Below are 22,512 nucleotides of genomic sequence, written 5' to 3'. Positions count from 1 at the left end.
CAGCTGCACAGGCTGCTGGCGCAGCACTACACCAGCCTCCTCGCTGTCGGAATCAGCTACCAGGTGCACAGGCCGCTGACGGGCCACAACAATAGCATGACTAATATATGGTATTACAAGAATCATAATCCCGGAGAACTGAAGTGTTTAAAATAACCTATCCCAGTTCTTGAAGTCCTGGGTTGTCGCTTCAAGACAACGAGGATGGAATACTGTCCCTCTCATCTTTATAGATAAGTCACCCAGGTAAAACAAATCCAGGCCAGTTTACGAATGTTCTACATTCATATTATACACATGATATGTGTGTTTGTGTGTGTATGCAGAGTAACACATTTGCTGCTGATCTCAAGCAGGTCCAGAGCAATTCTGCTATTCATTAGCATCGGTATTGTTATCTCTTTTCAGCCTTATAAACCAGCCTAAAAAATTATTGAGATTTCTTCAAGAGTGAGAGTGAGGTTTTAATGGAAGTGAAAATTTCTCAGGCTCGTACTGCAGCCTGAGAAAAAGAGAGACTGTGCTAATCAACAGCCGTAAGTACTGGTTTCATGCAATGGACAAATCGCTTTTTCCAAATTATTTTCTAGAGATGTCCTTAGTTCCAACACTATGATTTTTTGCCTATACATATACAGTAAGTGTGTCTTAGCTATTAATAAAAAACTAATCCAGGCAAAATCTGATCAGGGTGTAAAAAGAAAAAGGAAACATCTCTTTGGGAGCTCTAACTTAAGTTTTGGCTCCCTCCCAAATTTTAAACTTTGGTGCAAGTCAGGCAGTTCTTTACCTTGAAGAGATTGATGTTGTCAACTTGACACTGGAACAGAAAGTCATTGATGGATTTCAGCTGCACCCCTGAGAGGGAGGGGAGGAGGGAAAGAGAGGGAGGGAGGGAGGGGGGGGAGAGAGAGAGAGGGAGGGAGGGAGGGAGGGAGGGAGCAAAAAAAACCTGGTTTGCTTGCAACAGATAAAGTTTTTCAAATCGGTACAATCATCTTCTTAAACCCCATGCTGGCCAAACCATGACAATTTACACATTTTCTGGAATCACACCCACAACTTACCTGCTTCTGGTATGCTCTGCGTATTTGGATTCTGATTCACATTTCCTGGAGAACATGAAAAGCAGAGCAACAATGATTATGAAATTATTTCCTTGTGACAATTTGGCTAAACTACAATTCTAGTGCACAGGTAGTCCTCGACTTACGGCCACAATTGAGCCCCAAATGTCTGTTGCTAAGCGAGAGAGTTGTGAAGTGAGTTTTGCCCCACTTTATAACCTTTCTGGCCACAGTTGCTAAGTGAATCACTGCAGGTATTAAGAGAGTAGTACGGTTGTTAAATGAACCTGGCTTCCCTATTGACTTTTGCTAACCAGAATGTTGCAAAAGGGGATCACATGATCCCAGGATACATAAATATGAGTCAGTTGCCAAGCATCTGAATTTTGATCATGTGATCGTGGGGCTCAGGGGTGGGTTCTAAATTTTTTTACTATTGGTTCTGTGGGTGTGGCTTATTTTGTGGGCGTGGTTTGATGGTAATGTGACAATTCTTTAGGATTTAGCAGAGGTACTGGTCTACCAGGCTTTTAACTGCTTGCAGAGCTGTACCAGTCTACCCATTTGTTTTTGGAGTGCACTGGTCTACTATCACACTGCCTTTTAACACTGATCAGCTGTAGGGCGGCCCTTTGAAGCCCCGCGGCAAGAGTTTAAACAGTTTTTTTCCTTTTAGCTGATCAGCTGGGACTCGGGAGGCAGCGAATAGATTGGGGGCAGGGCCAAATAAAAGATAAGAATAATGTGGGGGAGGGGGCAGGAGGGCCCAACTCCCGAACAAAGAGAACCGGTTCAGTGACGTCATATCGTCACCGCTACCGGCTCGGCCGAACCGGGCCGAACCAGGAGGAACCCGCCACTGGTGGGGCTGCTTCGGGGTTCTAAGTGTTGGAAACAGTCATATGACCAGTTTGGGGAAAAAAATAAAAAAGAACATAGCGCTTGTAAAAATGAAGCACTAGGTTTTTAACTGACTTAGTTAAGCAAGTTATATGAATCCAGTCAAAGAATACATAGCAGAAATCAACTGTAGGCTTTTGGCCAGTAAGCAACTTTACAACCACAACACTGGCTTTTTACATTTTAGTCTTTTTTTTTTGTTTTTAACATAACGTCATCCCCTAAGAGGGAAGTATTCTTTTTCTGCTATGTTAATTCAAACTTACACTTCAAATAGTTTCCAATTTGCTTGTCATTACATTTATTGCATTGGTACATGCATTTTAAAAAAAAATTAAAACAAGCAATTTAGACTTTGAGTACATTAAGCTGGTAGCAAGATCTGTAAATATGCAACACTAATGCAATTATAAAGCATCTATCCAGAGCAGAAGTATACACCTGGGGAAAAACAGGCATCAGAAGGCAAGCAGTAATTCCATTACAGCATTGCTTAAAATCAGAATTTCATCCTTCATTTGCTTTGTGCTTGTATCTATTCTGTTCGGGATGAGCAAAAATGGAAGGAGACAAAGGCTCGTCGGAGAAGTTAAAGATGGTAATGATCGAAAGAAGATTGGCTTGGGGGGGGGAAGACGAAACGGGGTTGCTGGAACCCTGTTTTGTTTTTCAAGAATCTATTACATTTCCTAAAGACAGAGTGATATTCCTGCAGTCCATATACTGTCAAATTAATTAATGTTACATTCTTTGATGTAGTCGGCCATAAACCATGGAATTGAGCTTGATAGGACATTCTATTCTGACCTAGGCTTCCCAAGAGCATGAAGCAGACTACTTGTCCTGACAAAAAACCCTTTTTATTAAGTTACTGTGAATTCTTCTCATTCACATCCAGCAAAGTCTTTCAAGGGAGAATTTACAGTCACAGACCTTATCTGGCTTGGAGAGCTGCCAGGCCGATATCTTCAAAACTTGGCAAGGTCTCTGAGAGTCACGAACCAATTAAGCAAACTAATTGTCTCCTGCAAACTCTATTCCCCTTTCACTGCACTTTATTCCCTATGGAGGGGCCATTCACCATCCACTTGTGGCTTTACTCCTGAGTTGACCCTTGTTCCTTAGCTGTTCCGTTCTCCTGGCAGCTCTGCGTATGCGCACACTGGGAACAGGCTCCAGCTGTTCTTCTGCCCCACTGATGTCTGACTCGGAAGGCAGCTGACAACTGTCAGGCGGGCCCTGGCCCCATCTCTGCCTCCGACGTAGAGCCCTCATCAGAGCCTTCCCCAGACTCCAGGACTGGCCCATGTTCCTCCCTAACCTCCTCACTGTCTGAGTCTGCCACCAGCTCCACTGGCTGCTGGTAGGCCACAATACATTCCCTTGCAGAAGGTAGCCAGTATCGGAAAGATGATCCTCAAAACTCTGTTCTTACCTCCCAAGACAGCCACAAACTTCTCCAGCAAAAACAAAATCTGTTTAATGTACATCAAATTCTTGGCCTTCAAGCGTTTCCTAAAACAGATCAGATGATATATGAATGCGCAAAGGTAACACAAAGCAAGACAGCCAAGCTGAATTTAAGAATATAACTGGTATGGCCCATGGAGGGAATTATGGTGAAGGACAAAGAACATATGCAGCTATATACCAAAATGATCAGCATTTCAGTATCTTTGCCATAGAGGTTCTTCCCCAAAAGGATCAATAATCCACTTTCTGCTATGAGAGGTCTAAGAAGATAAGTTTTGCATCAGAACTTCCCCACTGTCTAGACCAGAGCTACACAACTCAATGGACGGGATTGAGACACACGGAGACCTTATAAATGCTGATGGGTCACAAAGGAATAACTGGCATGCCAAATAGTGGTTGGTGGTATGGCAGCAATCCTGGAGCTGGTAGCGTTGGTTAAACCTGGAGGAACTGGAAGGGTTTGGCAAGCACGCTTTTAGGGCAGAGATGGCTGTAAAAAACTAAGTGGCAGCAGTCATGTTTAATGGCAATGGATTGTTGAGTTTTCAGAAAACAGAAGGCTGCATAAGGCTGTTTCGCAGGCTATATGGAGCCACGGACTATATTTATGGATTTATTTATACAGATAGTCCTCAATTTACAACCATAATTCAGCCCCAAATTTCTGTGGCTAAGCAAAACAGTTATTAAGTGAGTTTTGCCCCATTTTGCAACCTTTCTTGCCACAGTTGTTAAATGAGTCACTTCAGTTGTTAAATTAGTAACACGGTTGTAAAGTGAATCTGGTTTTCCCATTGACTTTGCTGTCTGAAGGTTGCAACAGGGGATCATATGACTCAGAGACACTGCAACCACCATAAACACAAGTCAGTTTCCAAGCGTCTGAATTTTGATCACTTGAGCATGGGGACGCTGCATACGGTCGTAAATGTGAAATAGTCATGTCGCTTTTTTCAGAGCTGTTGTCACTTTGAACGGTCGCTAAACGAAAGGTTGTAAGACGAGGACCACGTGTATTTCATATTTCTAGCCTAGATCGATGGTCTTCCATTTAGGACTGCTTGCTTAACAACCATTCGAAGCTATGATAAAACTTCCTGGGGGTACTTATGACCTGGTTCCAAAGAGCCAATCATGTACGACCATTAGCAACATCCTGCAGTCACATGACTATGTTTTATTACGGTTTTGGCGAAAATCAGCATTTACTTACAGTTTTCGCAAAACTGGTCCATAGCCAACTATTGATTAGTTTAATGACTGTCACAGTCACTTTATAACTGCCACAAAAAAGGTCATAAAATTGGGTCAGCCGTGTGGTTGACCCATTTTATGACTATCTTGACTCACCACCACGATGGGCAGGCTCCATTGCGGTCATACGTCAAGGAGTACCTATATGTTGTGCAGGTCCAATCTAGACCATAAAACTACTTGCTATGGGTGTTTTTCCTCCTGTCCATCTAAGAGTGGAAAGTTAGAAATTGCCAGGTAGTTTGTAGCAAACCTCAATTTGCTGTTGTATGCAAACGTGGCCAACTCACATTTCCATAAACCGGAACCTCGAGTCGCAAACACTCACCTGTATCGTTCCATGTACTGAAGTAGCTGGGAGTGGGCGCGGCACAGCTAAAACGGATGTAAAACATAAGACAATATTGAAGCCTATCCTAACCAGCATCATTTTGCCCAAAAGGCTTCTGAGAAGCCCACAAACAAGACATGTAGTGACATAATTCCGTGTGTTATGTTAACCAGTAAGGATGGAGATTCCTTCTTCTAGCTTGTGGGTTGGTTTCCAAACGTTTCATTACCAGGCTAGATAACATCTTCAGTGGAGTTTATAGGGGATATCAGTGTCAGTGTTCTTCTGGGGCTTGGTGTGGTCAGTAGGTCTTGTGATGGGGAAGTCACGTCAGATGAGGGTCTTGTGATGGGTCAGGTATAGGTTGCACCAAGTGAGGGTCCTTTGAAAGGTCTTGTGATGGGGAGGTCACATCAGGTGAGGGTCTTGTGATGATGGGTCAGGTGTGGGTTGCATCAAGTGAGGTTCTTGTGATAGGTCTTGCGATGAGGAGGTCACACCGAGTGAGGGTCATTGGGAGGTGAAGTGCTGGTTGGGGGAGGGGGTTGTGTGAGTTGGTTGGCTGTGCGGTTGATTTTAATTCTGAGGGGTTCATAGGCTGGTTGTAGGTCAATGTTTCTTTTGATGGAATTCCTTGTGGAATGCCAAGCTTATGTTAACCAGTATACAGGGACATCCACTTGGTCTGTTGTGTGGATGTTTGGGTGGTTTAGGGGTGGGGAATTTGTGGTGGGTGGGAGTGTGTTTGGGGATTGCTATATGTCAGTGATGGCTAACCTTTTTGCCGTCGCGTGCCATGGCATGGTGGGCCCAGTCGGCATTTTTTGCCCTCCCCAGGCTCCAGAGGCTTTCTTGGAGCATTGGGAGGGCAAAAATGGCTTTCCTCACCCCCCTAGAGGCTCTCCGGACGCCGGAAACAGCCTGTTTCCCAACTTCTGCTGGGGCCAGAAGCCCCGAAAATCAGCTGGCCAGTGCACGCAGGCACCCTGGAGCTGAGGTAGGGCAACGCTCGCGTGCCCACAGATATGGCTCTGCGTGCCACCTGTGGCATGCGTGCCATAGGTTCGCCATCACGGTTATATGTATTGGACCTGGTCTTTGGGTGTTAAGTGAATTTCGTTGTATGGGTATACTGTGTATACACGTACAATGACAATAAAGTTATTATTATCTCAGAGACTGGGAGTAATTTACAGTCTCTAACAAAAGCCTGGCACGGATGGCAGTGGGCAGAGACCACAACAAGAAAGCTGCAGGTAGTAGCAGAGAGGCCTTCAGGCCTGACTCACCTGCGAACCGGTCACCTGAGTGCTGTGGATGGAAGCAATGGTATCGATCAGATTGTGAGCTTCATCAATTATCACTACCTGATCCTTCAGCTGGATCCCAGATGCCCTTCGGGTAGCTTCATGCAGAAGCATTTGGTATGGCAGCACCACCAACTGTGGGACAGACAGAGGCATTCATTCAATGGGAAGTCCACCACTCTGACCTTTATCTGCAGAACAGATTTTTGGAAAATCTGTTTATATATATATATATAAACTATATATAGTGAATTGTGATTTCACTGAACTAGGGCTGCATAATATCTTGGTTTACGTAGGTAGAACCTGGCTAAAGAGACATACACATAAAACCTACGAAAAAGAAAGAAAAACATATATATATATATATATATATATATATATATATATATATATATATATATATATATATATATATATATATGTTTTTCTTCTAGCCAGGTTTTCCCTACGTAGCCAAGGTTTTTTTGTAGCTCCAGCTCAGTAGAATCTCATCTACTCGGTTCTGGGCTTTTTTCTTTTCTAACACCTAGCAAGCTCTCGTGTTAGAAAAGAAAAAAGCCCAGAACCGAGTAGATGAGATTCTACTGAGCTGGAGCTACAAAAAAAACCTTGGCTACGTAGGGAAAACCTGGCTAGAAGAAAAACACACATAGACCCTACGAAGAAGTAAGAAAATTTATATATATATATATATATATATATATATATATATATATATATATATATATATATATGCATATTCTTTCTAGCCAGGTTTTACCTACGTTAACTAAGTAGGTAAAACCTGGCTAGAAAGAATATGCACATAAAAGCCTACGAAAAAGAAAAAGACATATATATATATATATATATATATATATATATATATATATATATATATGCAGATATATATATATATATATATATATGCAGATATATATATATATATATATATATATATATTCACATGTAGACTAGGAGTGAGTTGGGTCTTATTTATTCAATCTTATTTGTTAGATTTTATATTTCACAATTTTTCTAGGAGTTCAAAAAGGCATATGTTGTTCTATGTCTATAAAGTAGGCTAACCTGGAAAATAATCACGGGTTCAAAATCACCCTATTTCTTAGCTAACAATCATTTTGAATCTATATATCTATCTATCCTCTATCTTCCTCCCAAAAAACTAAGGTGCGTCTTATATTCCGGTGCGTCTTATACTCCGAAAAATATGGTATCTATCCATCCATCCATCCATCCATCCATCCATCCATCCATCCATCCATCTATCTATCATCTATTAAATTTTTTGCAGGGACTACTCTGGGCAGCTTCTAACAATAAAATGGGGAAAATAATTTTAAAAAATTAGTAAAGGAATAACAGAATAAAAAATAAACCATGAAAGTACAATATTATGAAATTAAAACCTGAGGTGATATTCATATTTATATCATATCATATTTATAGACCACCCATCTCTATCATGGAGCAGCTCTATAATCCACCCTTTTCACCACTACACCATGCCATGCTTGCAAATATGAAGTTTGCTCCTTAAAAATTGAGAATCCATTTAAATTCCTATTGTGTATGACTTCAAAGCAAACCCAGGTGATCCCAAAGAATACGTAAAAGGTCCCAAGGACAGAATATTTACAAAAGAAGAGGAAAACTAGGAAAACTGAAAAAAAAACACACCAAAAAAAATTGATCAACCTTTTGAGGCATGAAAAAGCACCAGCCTAATCATCCCGCAGTGATTTAGCGAAAGGGTACAAGGCTACACACAAAGAAACGAAGCCATCTGTTTCCACACGTCAGCAAAGCTTCAAGAGGAGATCCACAAATATCTACCTGAGCAGCTGGGATGGCGTATCGGCTTCCATAATAAGGGCAGGCCTTCATTTCTTTTCCCAGAGAAACCAGCTGCTCTATATCTTTCACTTCTACCAGCACCTCATCCCGAAGCAGCTGCAGAGGCTCATAGGAGTTAAATGGACACACCGTTCGGCTCACACGTCTCTTCTTGCCCTCGGTTGTCTCTGCGCCTGTATTCTTTTCTGAAGGCAAATCATCAGAGGGGAAAATTTTCAGAGCCATACGGCGCATTGTTACGACAGCATTTTGATTGGTGTACAAGGACCATCCTTTATTCCCAAATGAGATATTGTATGCTTTATACCAGGGGTGTCAAACTCAATTTCATTGAGGGCCATGTCAAGGTTGTGTTTGACCTTGGAGGGGCGGGGGGGGGGCATGGCCAGTGTGGGCGTGGCCAGCTCGACATCACTCGTGTCGGGAGCGCCTGTGGTGGCCCAAACTCTCTGCCACCGAAAACGGGCCCCTGAGCTCCGTTTCTGACTGCGATGGCCTCCTGCAACCCTCCTGAGCTCCATTTTCATTGGCAGAGGCACCGCAGGCCAGTCCTTCGCTGTTTCCAGGGCGACCACACGGGCCAAATCTGGCCCCCAGGCTTTGAGTTTGACTCTTTACACCACAAATCCCACCAGCCTCACTGTTTCTGTGATATCATGCACACTTTTTCTGTTTGTTTGTCCTTTTTTCCAGTACCGGTAATTCTTCAACTTGCGACCACAATTGAGCCCAAATTTTCTGTTGCTGAGACAGATGTTAAGTGAGTTTTATGGCCTTTCTTGCCACAGTTGTTAAATGAATCAGTGCAATTGTTGGCAATAGCACTTAGACTTATATACCGCTTCACGGTACTTTACAAGCCCTCTCTAAGCGGTTTACACAGTCAACCTATTTCCCCCAACAATCTGGCTCCTCCATTTACCGACCACGGAGAATGGAAGGCTGAGTCAACCTTGAGCCGATGAGAATCGAACCGCTGCCAGTGAGCGGAATTAGCCTGCCATACTGCATTTTAACCATTGCACCACCACGGCTCCTAGTAACACCGTTGTTAAGTGAACCTGGCTTCCCGTTTTGTTTGTCAGGTGATCCCAGGATACTGCAACTGTCATAAATATGAGGTGATTGATCGAAACCAAAGTCAATACATGTCACTGTGATCGCCTTTGAAGAAGTGCTAAATATAATGCAATCATTATTACTCTCTACATCAGTGTTTCTCAACCTTGGTAGCTTGAAGATGGGTGGACTTCAACTCCCAGAAGCCCCCAGCCAGCGCTGCTGGCTGGGGGATTCTGGGAGTTGAAGTCCACCCATCTTCAAGCTTCCAAGGTTGAGAAACACTGCTCTACATGAAGGGTGTCAGGGCACCCCACCTCTAAAAGAAAGCTAGAATTGTGAGACAAGACTCGTAAGGACGGTGTTCTTGCATAAGGTCTCATGAGATTTCAGGTTTCTAATTAAAAAAACTAATTTAAAGAAATATTTTCCTGTGCTCCTAACATTGCATGAGATCAAATACCAGTGCCTCAGGGCGGACAAAAGCTTCCATTCAAATTGGTTCATGCACAAAACGTTCCATTTCAAGCATGAAATTACTGTATTGAGTACAAAAAAATTGACTGTTCCAAGAATTTCGGAAAGGTTTTTGCATCCAAACAGATCTCTTTCAATGCAACAGCCTGTTTTACACTCAGGAGCATTTTTAAATACGTTGAAAAAAGCCACTTTCATAACCCCAAACAGGAACTTTGGAGAAACTTTTACACCTTTTGGATCCAAGCATCCACCAACTGCTTACTGGTTCCTGCTACTTATAGTGATTTCACAATTGGACTCTAATGTAAGCAAAAGAGAGCAGCTCACCCATAATATTTCAAGCACCAAATAGTCTGCACATCTCTATACCACAGGTATAGAAGAATTCCAACATTAGCGAACTACTAAGAAAAAAGCTTGGGATAAACCAGGGGTGAAATGCTCCCAGTTCGGATCGGATCTCCCAATCCGGTAGCGATGGAGGCAGGTGGTTCGGAGAACCAGTAGCAAAAATCCCTGCCCCGCCCCCCATGCCCAGCTGAGCCACACAATCATCAGAGGCCTTTTTTTTACTTTTAAAAGCATTTTTTTCTACAACCTCTTCGGCCGAAAAAATGCTTTTAAAAGTTAAAAAAAAAAAAGCCTCTGATGATCGCGCGGCTCAGCTGGGATCGTCAAAGGCTTTTAAAAGAAAAAAAAGGGGGGTTTTTTCTTTTAAATGCCTCTGACGATCCAAGCTGAGTTGCCTGATGGGCAGAGGCTTTTTAAAAAACTCAGCTTGGATCGTCAGAGGCATTTAAAAGAAAAAAAAACCCTTTTTTAAAAAAGCCTCTGCCGATCAGGTAACTCAGCTGGGATCGTCAGAGCCTTTTGAAAGCATTTTTTTACAACCTCTTTGCCAAAGAGGTTGTAGAAAAAATGGTTTTAAGTTTTAAAAAAATGGCCACGCCCACCAGTCACATTACACCCTCCCACCAAGCCACGTCCAAAGAACCGGTAGTAACAAATTTTAGATTTCACCACCGGGATAAACCCCATATCTGTCCTACCATCTGCATGGATGGCATGGAATATTTACTGTTGGGCTGAAGAAAACAAAAACCGAAAACCAAGAAAAGAACTAAGTGAAATACCCTAAAATAGGAAATTAGTAATAGCACTTAGACTTATATACCACTTCACAGTGCTTTACAGCCCTCTCTAAGTGGTTTTAGAGTCGGCATAATATCCCCAACAATCCGGATCCTCATTTTACCCATCTCAGAAGGATGGAAGGCCGAGTCCACCTTGAGCCTGGTGAGATTTGAACTGTCAAATTGCAGGCAGCCGGCAGGCAGCAGAAGTAGCCTGTAATACTGCACTCTAACCACCGTGCAACCGAGGTTCTTAGCTGGTTGGAATGCTGAATAGGAGCAATCCAGACTACAGGTAGTCCTCGATTTATGACAATTAAGCGCAAAATTTCTGTTGTTAAGTGAGACATCTGTTAGGTGAATTTTGCCCCATTTTACAACCTTTCTTGCCACAGTCGTTAAGTGAACCACTGCAGTTGGTAAATTAGTAATCCGGTTGTTAAGTGAATCTGGCTTTTCCATTGACTTTGCTTTCAGAAGGCTGAAAAAAAGGATCACGTGACCTTGAGACACAGCAACGGTCATAAATATGAATCCGTTGCCAAGCATCTGAATTTTGATTACATGATCATGGGGATGCTACAAAGGACGTAAGTGTGAAAAACGGTCGTAAGTCACTTTTTCCAGTGCCGTTGAATGGTCGAATGGTCACTAAATGAACTGTTGTAAGTCGAGGACTTCCTGTACAGGTAGTCAACAAAGTTTCAACGGACCTCACCCAAGATACTTATGACCTGGTTTCAAAGTTTTGACTGTTTGCTTAACAACTGCTGCAAAAAAAAAAAAGATTGTAAAATTGGTCAGTCATATGATGACCCATTTTATGACCATCACAACTTATGACTGTAGTTGGCAGGCTCCATTACAGTCATAAGTCAAGGAGTGCCTCTATAAAGTATTTTGCAGTTCCCTCTTGTTGAAGATTGTCACCCCCATCACTTTAACACACACAGCCTCCATTTATTTGGCTTCAGCCAAGTAATTACATGGATCCATCAGGACTCCTTGACGTACCACGTTTATTCTTCTGCATCTCCATACAACGATCATTGATGAGCTGGACAGGTCCCAGGCCTCGCACTTCCTCGTTCACACATAAGTTCTAAAAGAAATTGACAGGTGCAAAGAGAGATCAGTTATTAAATCAATTAAAGTTTGGTCTAAGGGTTAAGACAGAGTTCCCCAACCTTTCCGGCTTTGAGGGCTGGGGATGGAGGAGGCAAGAGGGAATGGTTCCGAAGGAGTGGCCAGCAAGTGCATGTGCGGCTCCATTTGCACAAGCGGCCTGCATGTGCACCCACCACTCATGCAAATGGAGTGCATGTGCTTGCCCGCTTGCACAAGTGGGGATACACATTCATGCACGTTTGCCCGTCACTTCTGAACCCCGGTTCCAAACGGCTCATGGCCCAGTAGTACGCCGCGGCTCGGGGGTTGGGGACTCCTGGTTTAAGGCACTAGGCTTAAAGAAACTGGGAAACCATGAGTTCAAGTCCCGCCATAGGCAGGAAAATCATCCAAGATGACCGTGGGCCAATCAATCTATCACAACACAACACCATTTACAAAGTTGTTGTGGGAAAAATTGTAGTAAAGTGTGGTGCATATGTTTGCCCCCTTGGGTTATTGTAAAAATAATAAAGGTAGGAGAGAGAAAGAGAGAGGTGGGGGAAGAGAGAGAGAAAGGTGATAGAAAAGAAATTTCACTGTGTTCCCTTCAGTATCACAGTTGGGCAAGGAGAAAACAATGCAAATTTCTTTCAACAACCAAAAAAGCTATAAAGATTCAGAAATATAAGAATTCACCATGAAAACAATGCATTGTCTCCAAGGCTGCTAATAAGATGCATTGTTTGGCCACGGAATACTTACATTGAATTCAGGTTCCTGAAATTACTTTTAAAATTATTCTTTTGGTTGGCATTTTAGAACTCCTGAGTCAGAGGACTATCAAAGGAAAGCCACATTGAGTTCTTTTTATCTCCCCTTTCATCACTTAGTCAAGCATTATTAGTCTTCTGCCTTGTATGAATTCCCACCTCATAATACAGACTGATAACAGAGGGAAAGTGTACTGTGTGGGAATAAAAATGATATTGTCAACTCGCAAAGCATCCCTGGCCTGCTCTCGAGTTGCCATAAGCAAGGGGGGATGGGAAACCGACAAAATGGCACAGCAGCCAAAGACAGATGTACATTCCAGACTTATCGTTCTCAAGGCTGTATCTCAGGGTTATCTACAGGGGCCAGAGGGGAGTGGTCTCTACAACCCGCGAAATTGCTCCATTGGCAAATGTGACTGATGACACACCCTGAGGGGAGGAGGGAAACTGGGTAAAGACTGCGGCGTAGATAACGTAGGGTCAGAGCTGGCTTTACTTGGGAATGTGCCACCATGAAGCTCCTAATAAATAACTGGATTTCTTTTGAAGCTTGGCTCAAGGCTCATGATTTAATTAGGGCATCCGTCAGAACCCTGACAGATATGAGGCGACACAGGGAAACCAAACACAAGCTTGCTAATTTTGGTGGCAGTTCCTAGGTTATGGCTCCTTGAAGGAATATTCGAATCCTTTACTCCCCCTTTTATTATTAGTGTTGTTGTTATTATAGTTATTATTCTGGTGCTTTGCATGTACACCAACAGCTTCTGTAGCTTCTGGAGACAAATTATTTGTGCGTCTAATCACTCTTGGCCAAATAAAGTATTCAATTCCATTCCATTCTATTGCTTTGAGAAAGATACCTACCTGCCTAGAGCCCAAAGACACCAGACGAGTCTCCTTACTAAAAGGGCTCTTCTGAACTTCATGGATAAATTGAGCCAGCTGGGAATGTGTCCGGCTGCAGTAATAAATCTGCAAAAGAGACTGAGAAGGTATCAGAATCCTATTCATGAAGAGCAGTGTTTCTCAACCTTGACATTAACATGTGTGGACTTCAACTCCCAGAATTCCCCGGTCAGAATGCTGGTTGGCTGGATGGATATTGAGGGAGCTTGGTTGTTACAGGAGTACAGAATCTTGCAACCTTTCTTGCCACAGTTGTTAAGTGAATCACTTCAGTTGTTAAGTTAGTAACACGGGTGTAAAGTGAATCTGGTTTTCCCATTGACTTCATTGTGAGGTCACAAAAGGGGATCAAGAGTCGAGGTGGCATAGTGGTTAGAATGCAGTACTGCAGGCTACTTCAGCTGACTGCTAGCTGCAGTTCAGCAGATCGAATCTCACCGGCTCAAGGTTGACTCAGCCTTCCGTCCTTCCAAGGTGTGTAAAATGAGGACCCAGATTGTTGGGGGCAATATGCTGACTCTGTAAATCACTTATAGAATGCTGTAAAAGCACTATGAAGCGGTATATAAGTCTAAGTGCTATTCCTATATGACACAGAGTACAGTGTTTCTTGTCCACTGTCTACTCTCTTATTTTGATCCTTGAAATACTGAATAGAGATTACAAGACAAGAGGATTGTTGGAGTAAAGATTTTAAAATAAACTTAAAGGCTCTTGCAAATAACTTGGTGTTTGCTTTTGGAAGATCCTTTAAAGGGATTTGAAATGGGTGAAATGCTCCCGGTTCGGCCCGGTTCGACCGAACTGGTAGCAATCAGTGGTTCAGAGAACCGATAGCAATGGCAGCGCGAGGCTCCGCCCACCCGCCCGGTCGTTACTTCCTGGTTTTAACCAGGAAGTAACCTGTTTTTTATCCTCTGCGCATGTGCAAAAGGGTTTGCGCATGCACAGAGGGTCCAAGCGCGCACGTGGCGTGTACACTTCTGAACCGGTTGGGAAGGTAAGTAGATTTCACCCCTGATTTGAAACATTAATGGGGAAACTAAAAGAATTTGGTAGCAGATTTTAAGATCAACAAACAAAAGATGAAGATGTTAACAAAGAGATCAAAGAGATCTCTATTAAGAAATCAAAGAGAATTAATGAATAAAATGGTTTTTGAGTAGTAAATTATTATCTGGATATCATTATGACAAATATGAACTGTATGTTATTTCAAAATAATTAAGATAAGACATGGAATGAGGTTTAAAAGACATGTTTGGATGGGAAAAACTAAATTGTCATTGCTAGGAGTATTTTTGTGATAAAAATGAATCTCTTGCCTGGAATGATGTTTTTGTTTCAGACAATACCTGTTTTGACAACTGATATACCATTTAAATAGTGGGAAAAGACAATTACAAACATTGAATCACTTAATTCCATATTTTGCCAGCAAATATTGGCAGCATGATATTAGGCTGCTTCGGGGTTTCTTTTCAAAAAGATTGGCTATCCCTGATTTAACTATATGTTAAAAAATGAAACAAAGTGTTAAATTTTAACAGAAAGAAGCAGGAAAGGATTAAAACAGATAAAGGAAAATTGGCAGGCTATGCAAAGAGCTGTCCAAACAATTTACTATTAATTCCCATGGATGGCTCTGCAAAGCAGTTGCAGAAAGAAACATGTACCCCTTGCAACTTGCCTTTGCAACATGCTCTTCCTGTAGGTCATCATTGTCATCATCACTATCCACTCCAGTTAACCTAAAGCGTGAAAAGAGAAGTTAGGTTCAGAAATATTTTTGCCATACACTAGCCTGGCCCAGGAGTGAAATGGACCGGATCGCCCGATCCGGTAGCGATGGCGGCGGGTGGTTCGGAGAACCGGTAGCAAAAATCCCTGCGCCCCCCCCCCCCACCATGCTCAGCTGAGTCACACGATCATCAGAGGCTTTTTTTTTTGTTTACTTTTAAAAGCATTTTTTCTACAACCTCTTCAAACGAAAAAAATGCTTCTAAAAATTAAAAAAAGCCTGATGATCGCGCGGCTCAGCTGGGATCATCAGAGGCTTTTCAAAGCATTTTTTTCTGCAACCTCTTGGCCAAAGAGGTGGTAAAAAAAATGCTTTGAAAAGTCTCTGACGATCCCAGCTGAGTTGCCTGATCAGGCAACTCAGCTGGGATCGTCAGAGAGGCTTTTTAAAAAATACTTCTCTGCCGATCAGGCAACTCAGCTGGGATCATCAGAGAGGTATTTTTTAAAAAGCCTCTCTGACGATCCCAGCTGAGTTGCCTGATCGGCAGAGGCTTTTCAAAGCATTAGAAAAAATGCTTTGAAAAGTTAAAAAAAAAAAAAGTTGGCCACGCCCACCGTCACATTACCCACCACCACCAAGCCACACCCACAGAACCAGTAGTAACAAATTTTACATTTCACCCCTGGCCTGGCCCAATCAGATTATCTTCTAAACAACACATTTCAGAATGGCCCCAGCAGTTTCTACTAGTACAGTGTTGGCGAACCTTTTGGGCTCAGTGTATCAAAAATTTAGAAAATGCCTAACCTGACTCTGCTGCTGTGTCACACACACACACACACACACACACACACACACACACACAACACCTGAATAAAAGAGAACTAATTATACATTTCTTTATCTAAAAAAAAAATGCAGTACAATCATGTGTGTGATTCCCCAGGATCTGCTATGTGCTGCTTACCTTCAAGCAGTGCTCACTTTCTATGGACAGGCCCCTATGGCCTACCCATGGAAGCTGTTGTGGCCTGTCGGCCACCGGCCCCTCCAATAGCTGAATCAGATGAGGAGGTGGAGTGGGAGTCAGGGCCAGCATTAAGGCAACCTGAGAGCACTGAAGGGGAAGAGGGAATGGAGCTGTCAGAGACAGAGGCAGAGCCTGGACCGTCCGTCAGCCCTCAGATGGAAAGTCAACAGCCCCAAGGTCTGGAGGTGGCTGATGAGGAAGTGGAGGAGCAGCTGGGTCCAGTGCCTGATGTACAGATGAGCAGAAGGCAGAGGAGAGGAGAGCAGTGGAAATCTATGGGCTGATCCTTGGGATGGAAGAGGCACCACTGCTAGTAAAGCCCCACCCTAGCTCTGGGGATAAAAGGCAGGGGCAGAGATGAATAGGTGTGGCAGACAACTATTCATCTCCCTGCCAGACAGACTTGTTAGCCTGCTGTATGAGAGAGAGAGAGACTTTTTGCTGGGGCTGCTGGCGCTCCTAATAAAGGAATCATTGATTTAACCAGAGGGTTTGTTGTGTTGGGAGCCGGGACAGAACAAAAGCTCTGGACTTTGTTCTTGAACCAGCTTTAGAGAATGCTCTTCTGCAGCTTTTGCGGCCCCCAGAAATCATATGAAAGCAAGTCCCATTCTTGCACAATTTTCAGAAGCTATGGCCATCTCACACAACTTCCAAAGACATCACACATGAATGGGGCATACTTTTGAGATTTGTTGTAAAATGTTAATGAATGCTGACGTGTCATCCAAAATATCATGACATGTCACCTTTGACATACATGTCATATGTTCACCATCACTGTGATCATCATCTACCCAAACTTTGGTTTCTGGGATTTAATAACAGGAAGATTCTATCATCTCTCGGGGGGGAAAATTGACGGAATACCTGGTGCCGAGTCTGAATTGAGCTCAACTCCTACCTAAACCAAAGGCTTTCATGGATGCTAACCCAACCTTTCTAGAAAACTTGCGAGAGAGATACATATTTCTCTAGAGAATTTAATTCCTTGCTTCAAGCTCTTGTAGTCATTCCAGTATTCATACCTATTTCCTATTTTCTGCTCCTCATCACTTTCGTATTCTGTAAGGATGAGATCTTCCTCACTCGCATCTGAAAGCTCCAAAGAACCAGGCTCAGTGGGGGTAGATAAGCTATCCTTGCTGAGCTGAAGCAGGTGCTCTGCCTCCTTGTCCTCCATCCGCTAAAATAAGCACAAGGAAAACATCTGTCAATCCAAGCCAGGTAATCTGTCATACCTAGGAAGTCTTCTGAGCCCTTACCCTTTCTCAGTGAGGAATTAGCTCATGCAGGAAACCAGTGGGAAATGGATGGCTAGATAGATAGAGGGATAATAAACATAATTTATTTTTCAATACTTGTCTAATATGCTATGCCTACAATATTGGGTAGTCACTGCAAATAAAAATCAATATAGAAGCCAGTTCCAAAAGAGCAATTCTTATCTAATTATAGATTTACAGTTCATAAATTCCTCATTTATCTATTATCCTCAACTCATACATTGTTCATGTAGTTTTCTTTGAGGCACTATAAGATAACTTTGGATCAACTTTTTTTTTCATTACAATCCATTAATCTCCAATGTTATTTGTGAGAAAATTATTTTAATTTTTATTCCCAGCACTGGAAATGCTCACCTTCCTTTTAGACACATATTTCAATTTCACATTGTGTCGAATTTGCTCAAGGTATGCTTCTCGTTTCTTCCTCTTGATCTGCTCTTCCTAAAGAAATCAGAGAATTGCATGGAAAATTCAACCAACTGGAACCTGAAAGTTGTTGTCAAAAATATTGCTGTAAAATTACTTCACAACATATAACATTTAATGATTCTTTACAGAAGTTCTGAACAATTCATATGTTGCCAAATATTTGATAAGCAAAGGCCCCAACTGTTTTTTAAGCAGACGTTCTTACATTTCTCATTTTAACATGTTCTCAGTGTAAAATGAGATCTATTAGTAAGCAAGTCTTTAGATAAACAAAGGAATACCAGATTCTGTCCAATTTAAAAGCATTAAATCATCTACTAAACGTTTTTAAATTGTAACTGCAACTCTTTTTCTGGTTTTAAGGGCCCACATACCACCATTGTACTGTATTCATCTAGCTGAGGATGGGAGAAATACATTAAAGGTTTTTTTAATGAAACACTGGAGTGCCACCAAATATGTTCATTTCTAAGTTTCTAAAGCAGGACTGTCAAACTGCAGCATCACGGCAGTATCATGTGACATATTGCAACTTTTTTTCCCCTTCGCTAAACCGGGAGTGGGCGTGGCCAGTGTGTGACACATCCACCTGTGGGCCGCGAGTTTGGGAGCCCTGTTCTAAAGTATCAATTCTATTTTCTTAGATGCCATTTTCTTCTTAGAGTATCATATCTATTCCTCCTTTGCTCTTTTTATTAAAAATACAGCACATGCAAAAGGTAGAAGAGTGGCGTTTGATGGTTGCAACTAAAAGAAGAGCATGAATTACAATGAGGCAGGTGTCAATAATACATAGTTTTCTATTTATATCTGTGAATACATCATCAGGATTGAATAAAGACGGACCAATAAGCAACCTATTTTTACCTTCAGTCTATGTATCATTTCCTGCTCTTTTTTCTCCTGCACAAATTGCACTATCCAGTCTGGTTCACTGGTCACTGGCTGGCTGGCTAAAGGCTTTGTTTTGCTTTTCCCGAGTTCATCTTCTGCATCTTTTCCATTGATTTTAGTTGCTAATAGCTGTGTCTCCTCCAGTTTCTTTTTCTCTTCAAAATCCCGAAGCCACGAGAGAGCACCACAAATCAAACTTAATGATTTACCCTAACAGGGAAGAGGAAGTGCAGGTATATCTTTATATTTATTGTTTTAGAATATTGTTTCCTGATAGCTTATTTGTACCCTATGACTATCATTAAGTGTTGTACCTTATGATTCTTGATGAACGTATATTTTCTTTTATGTACACTGAGAGCGTATGCACCAAGACAAATTCCTTGTGTGTCCAATCACACTTGGCCAATAAAAAATTCTATTTTATTCTATTCTATTCTATACCATAACATAAACAGGATGTTAACATTTCCAAATAAAATTCTATAGGATTTTAACATTTATATTTGTGTTTATTTTTGACAAAACATTTACTAGGCTAGCTGTAAGAGTCACAATAACCACCTATTAGATAGCAAGTAGCTACCATCCCTCCCTTACTCGTCTGGCAAAGTGCTTGCTCCCTATTGCTCCCAATGCTTATGCTCAGGTATGTCCCCCGACTATGGTCAATGAAGACAAGATGGGTACAATGCCCATGAAAAACAGGTGGTGCTTCAATCACACTTTCATGGATGCCATATGGACTATTTTCAACATTCTCTAGGGACATTCCTGGTCACACCACTATCTTGATAACAGAAAGGCGAGGTGGGGGGGTGTTAAAATAAAAAAGAGACTTACTGTGCCAGTTGGGCTCTCAAATATGCCAATCTTTCCCATCTCCAAGACCTGATAAAGTTTAGCCATAAATTGCTCTTGAATGGGATATGGTATATAAGGAAAGGGAAAATTCACTCTAGCCTTTTCTTCAGTTTCTTCTGTCATCTCCTGCCTTGAGAAGGAGGGGAAACATATTTTAAAAAATCCTAAAACAGATGTTTTATGTTTATGTTTGTTTATGTTTTATTAAATTTGTATACCGCCCTACTCCCGAAGGACTCAGGGCGGTGAACAGGCACAGAATAAAATACAGAAATACAAAAGTTAGAAACAATTTAAAGCCAAATTAAATAATTTAGCCCAAGACAATTAAAAATCCCAATAATTTAAAACAAATTAAAATTTCAGTTTAAAAATTTAAAAGAAAGGGGAGAAAATTAGGCCAGGCCGGCTTGCTGGAATAGGAGGGTCTTAAGAGCACGGCGGAAAGTGCGCAGATCCGGGATCCTCTGTATCTCCGGGGGGGGAGTTCGTTCCAGATAGTGGGTGCCCCCACAGAGAAGGACCTTCCCCCTGGGGGCCGCCAGTCGACACTGCTTGGCTGACGGCACCCGGAGGAGCCCCTCTCTATGAGAGCGTACCGGCCGGTGGGAGGCTGTTTGTGGTAGTAGGCGGTCCCGTAAATAAAGTAACTGTTAGCCTAACTCCAAAAGAAAACATTAAACAAACACACATGGAGAACCAAACTGACTCTCTGCAATTCTCAATAAATCTGATTGTTTTGATCCCTGCAAGGATTTGGTCTTCCAAACCACTATAGGGCCCCTTTTGTGGGAATTATACATAAATCTGCTAAATCCTGAGCTTTTTATTGTTTTGCACTTTATTTATTCTTCTTGCTCTTCATATATTAGTCTCATTGTTTAAACAAGTATGTTCTCATCAACTAACTATTATCAACTATGATTTAGGCCAGTTGACAGCCTAGGTTACAGCAGTAAAAATATATATAATTTAATTCACTTTAACCTATTATTACATTTATACACTGCCTGACTCCCAATAAATGTCAGATTATAACACATTTAAGAGTCTACAGTCAACTGAGATATTTAATTGTGAATGTTTTAACAGCAGCTAGAATTGTATTTGCTAAGAACTGGAAAAAAGAGAAAATACCTACTGAAGATGAAGTTATTAAGAAAATTATGGAATGTGCTGAAATGAGTAAATTGACATTTGAAATTCGAGAACAGGAAGATAAACAATATTATTTGATATGGGATCTATTTTATCAATGGCTAGATAATAAGGCATGGAAATGAAGTATGAAATATGAAATTAATGTGATGATAAAATATACGAAGTGATTTCTTAAGGGAGTTAAGTCTTGGTTAAATAATTGTTAAATGAGAATAATGATAATAATTTTAAGTGTTTTTATAGTGATTTTTTGAGTGTATTATGAACCGCCCTGGGTCTTCGGAGAGGGGCGACATATAAATTGAATAAATAAAAATATAAATTGAATAAATAAATATAAAGGGATATATAAAATTGTTAAATAAGAGAAATTAAATAACTTGTAAATGTTGGATATGGGATAAGCATAAAAGGATTTTAACTGATCGATACACTTTCTGTGATTGTAATGGATGATGGTTGTTTTATGTTTTGTCATGTTTAAAAATTACTATTTTTTTTTTAAAAAAAGAGTCTACAGTCGTGTCCGAGGGTCAGACCCGACTGAATGACTGAGGATAACGAGGATAGTTCAAATTGGCTGGGAATTTTGGGAGAGGTACTCCCTGTAGCTTGGGGAAAAGAACAAAGTTTTCTAATTCTTTTGCAATTTCCGGGTGAAATTTGCGGGATAAACTGAGTTTGACTTCCAACATGCCCACCACCACTGATTCATATAAAGTTCTCTCACTTCCCAAGAACCCGCCCCCCCACTTAGCGACACCTACCTTATGTCGCTGCTGCCCCTCTAAAAAGCGAAGTGACTTCGAATTGACCGCAAAGCGCTTTTTCCGACACACACACACACACACAAACTTTCTTTCCTCGAGATGACGTCACTGGTTTCCCCCTCGCGACCGGCAAAAAAAAAAAAAAGGAGGTGGGAGCCCTCTGCGCAAAATAACAACCCCTGCCCGTTTGTAGAACTTTCCGCTAAACACGCGCCCCCGAAGGCTATTGGCTAGCCAACCTGCTGCCGCTCAACGCGTAACCAATCAGAGGACAACAGTCAGAAGGACGCTTTCTCCAGAGCGAGCGCGCGCGGGCCTCACGGCCGCTTCCGGTTGGCTTTATGAGGCGGGTTGTGACAGGGGTCGGCCGTTTGATCGCGGCTCCTGCCAAATTGGGAGTCCAGCCGGCATTTCAGTTCCATTTTAACTTTGAATAGGCTTTGCGCGGAAGATAAATTTACTCGAGGGTTAATCCTCGCCGCGTGCAAGGCTTATTTTTAGACAGATTTGGCCTAGAGCGTCCTTGTACGCACATTAGGAGCCTGAAACATCCACATTGATGATGGGTTTAATGTTAAATAATTACAATATTTTTTTTTCGTACACCGTTCAGAAGTAAACATATTTATCATGTATATTCTGCTTCCTTCCCCTTGGAGGGCTCCAGCTTAT

The 22,512-nt window shown here is 41.8% G+C and overlaps 1 protein-coding gene across 1 annotated transcript in view; it reads right to left on the bottom strand.

Annotated features, from left to right (window-relative positions):
* DDX11 (DEAD/H-box helicase 11) overlaps positions 1 to 21,923 on the bottom strand; it is a 46,663-nt gene extending 24,740 nt beyond the window's left edge. Inside the window, exons 1-14 of the mRNA XM_070946630.1 lie at positions 21,838 to 21,923; positions 19,889 to 20,039; positions 19,019 to 19,255; positions 18,077 to 18,163; positions 17,462 to 17,619; positions 15,350 to 15,410; positions 13,618 to 13,725; positions 11,882 to 11,969; positions 8,175 to 8,380; positions 6,318 to 6,470; positions 5,026 to 5,072; positions 3,403 to 3,482; positions 1,068 to 1,112; positions 791 to 858 (exon numbers count right to left, since the gene is read on the bottom strand). Coding sequence (XP_070802731.1) covers positions 791 to 858; positions 1,068 to 1,112; positions 3,403 to 3,482; positions 5,026 to 5,072; positions 6,318 to 6,470; positions 8,175 to 8,380; positions 11,882 to 11,969; positions 13,618 to 13,725; positions 15,350 to 15,410; positions 17,462 to 17,619; positions 18,077 to 18,163; positions 19,019 to 19,255; positions 19,889 to 20,032 — 1,482 coding nt within the window. The 5' untranslated portion in view covers positions 20,033 to 20,039; positions 21,838 to 21,923. The remainder of the gene's footprint in view (positions 1 to 790; positions 859 to 1,067; positions 1,113 to 3,402; positions 3,483 to 5,025; positions 5,073 to 6,317; positions 6,471 to 8,174; positions 8,381 to 11,881; positions 11,970 to 13,617; positions 13,726 to 15,349; positions 15,411 to 17,461; positions 17,620 to 18,076; positions 18,164 to 19,018; positions 19,256 to 19,888; positions 20,040 to 21,837) is intronic.
* Positions 21,924 to 22,512: the final 589 nt, after the last annotated feature.

This window comes from Pituophis catenifer, unplaced genomic scaffold (assembly GCF_029215685.1).
Source record: "Pituophis catenifer annectens isolate HBS135680 unplaced genomic scaffold, rPitCat1.0.hap2 SCAF_7, whole genome shotgun sequence".
Classification (NCBI taxonomy): domain Eukaryota; kingdom Metazoa; phylum Chordata; class Lepidosauria; order Squamata; family Colubridae; genus Pituophis; species Pituophis catenifer.
This window is presented reverse-complemented; position numbering and strand designations above follow the sequence as displayed.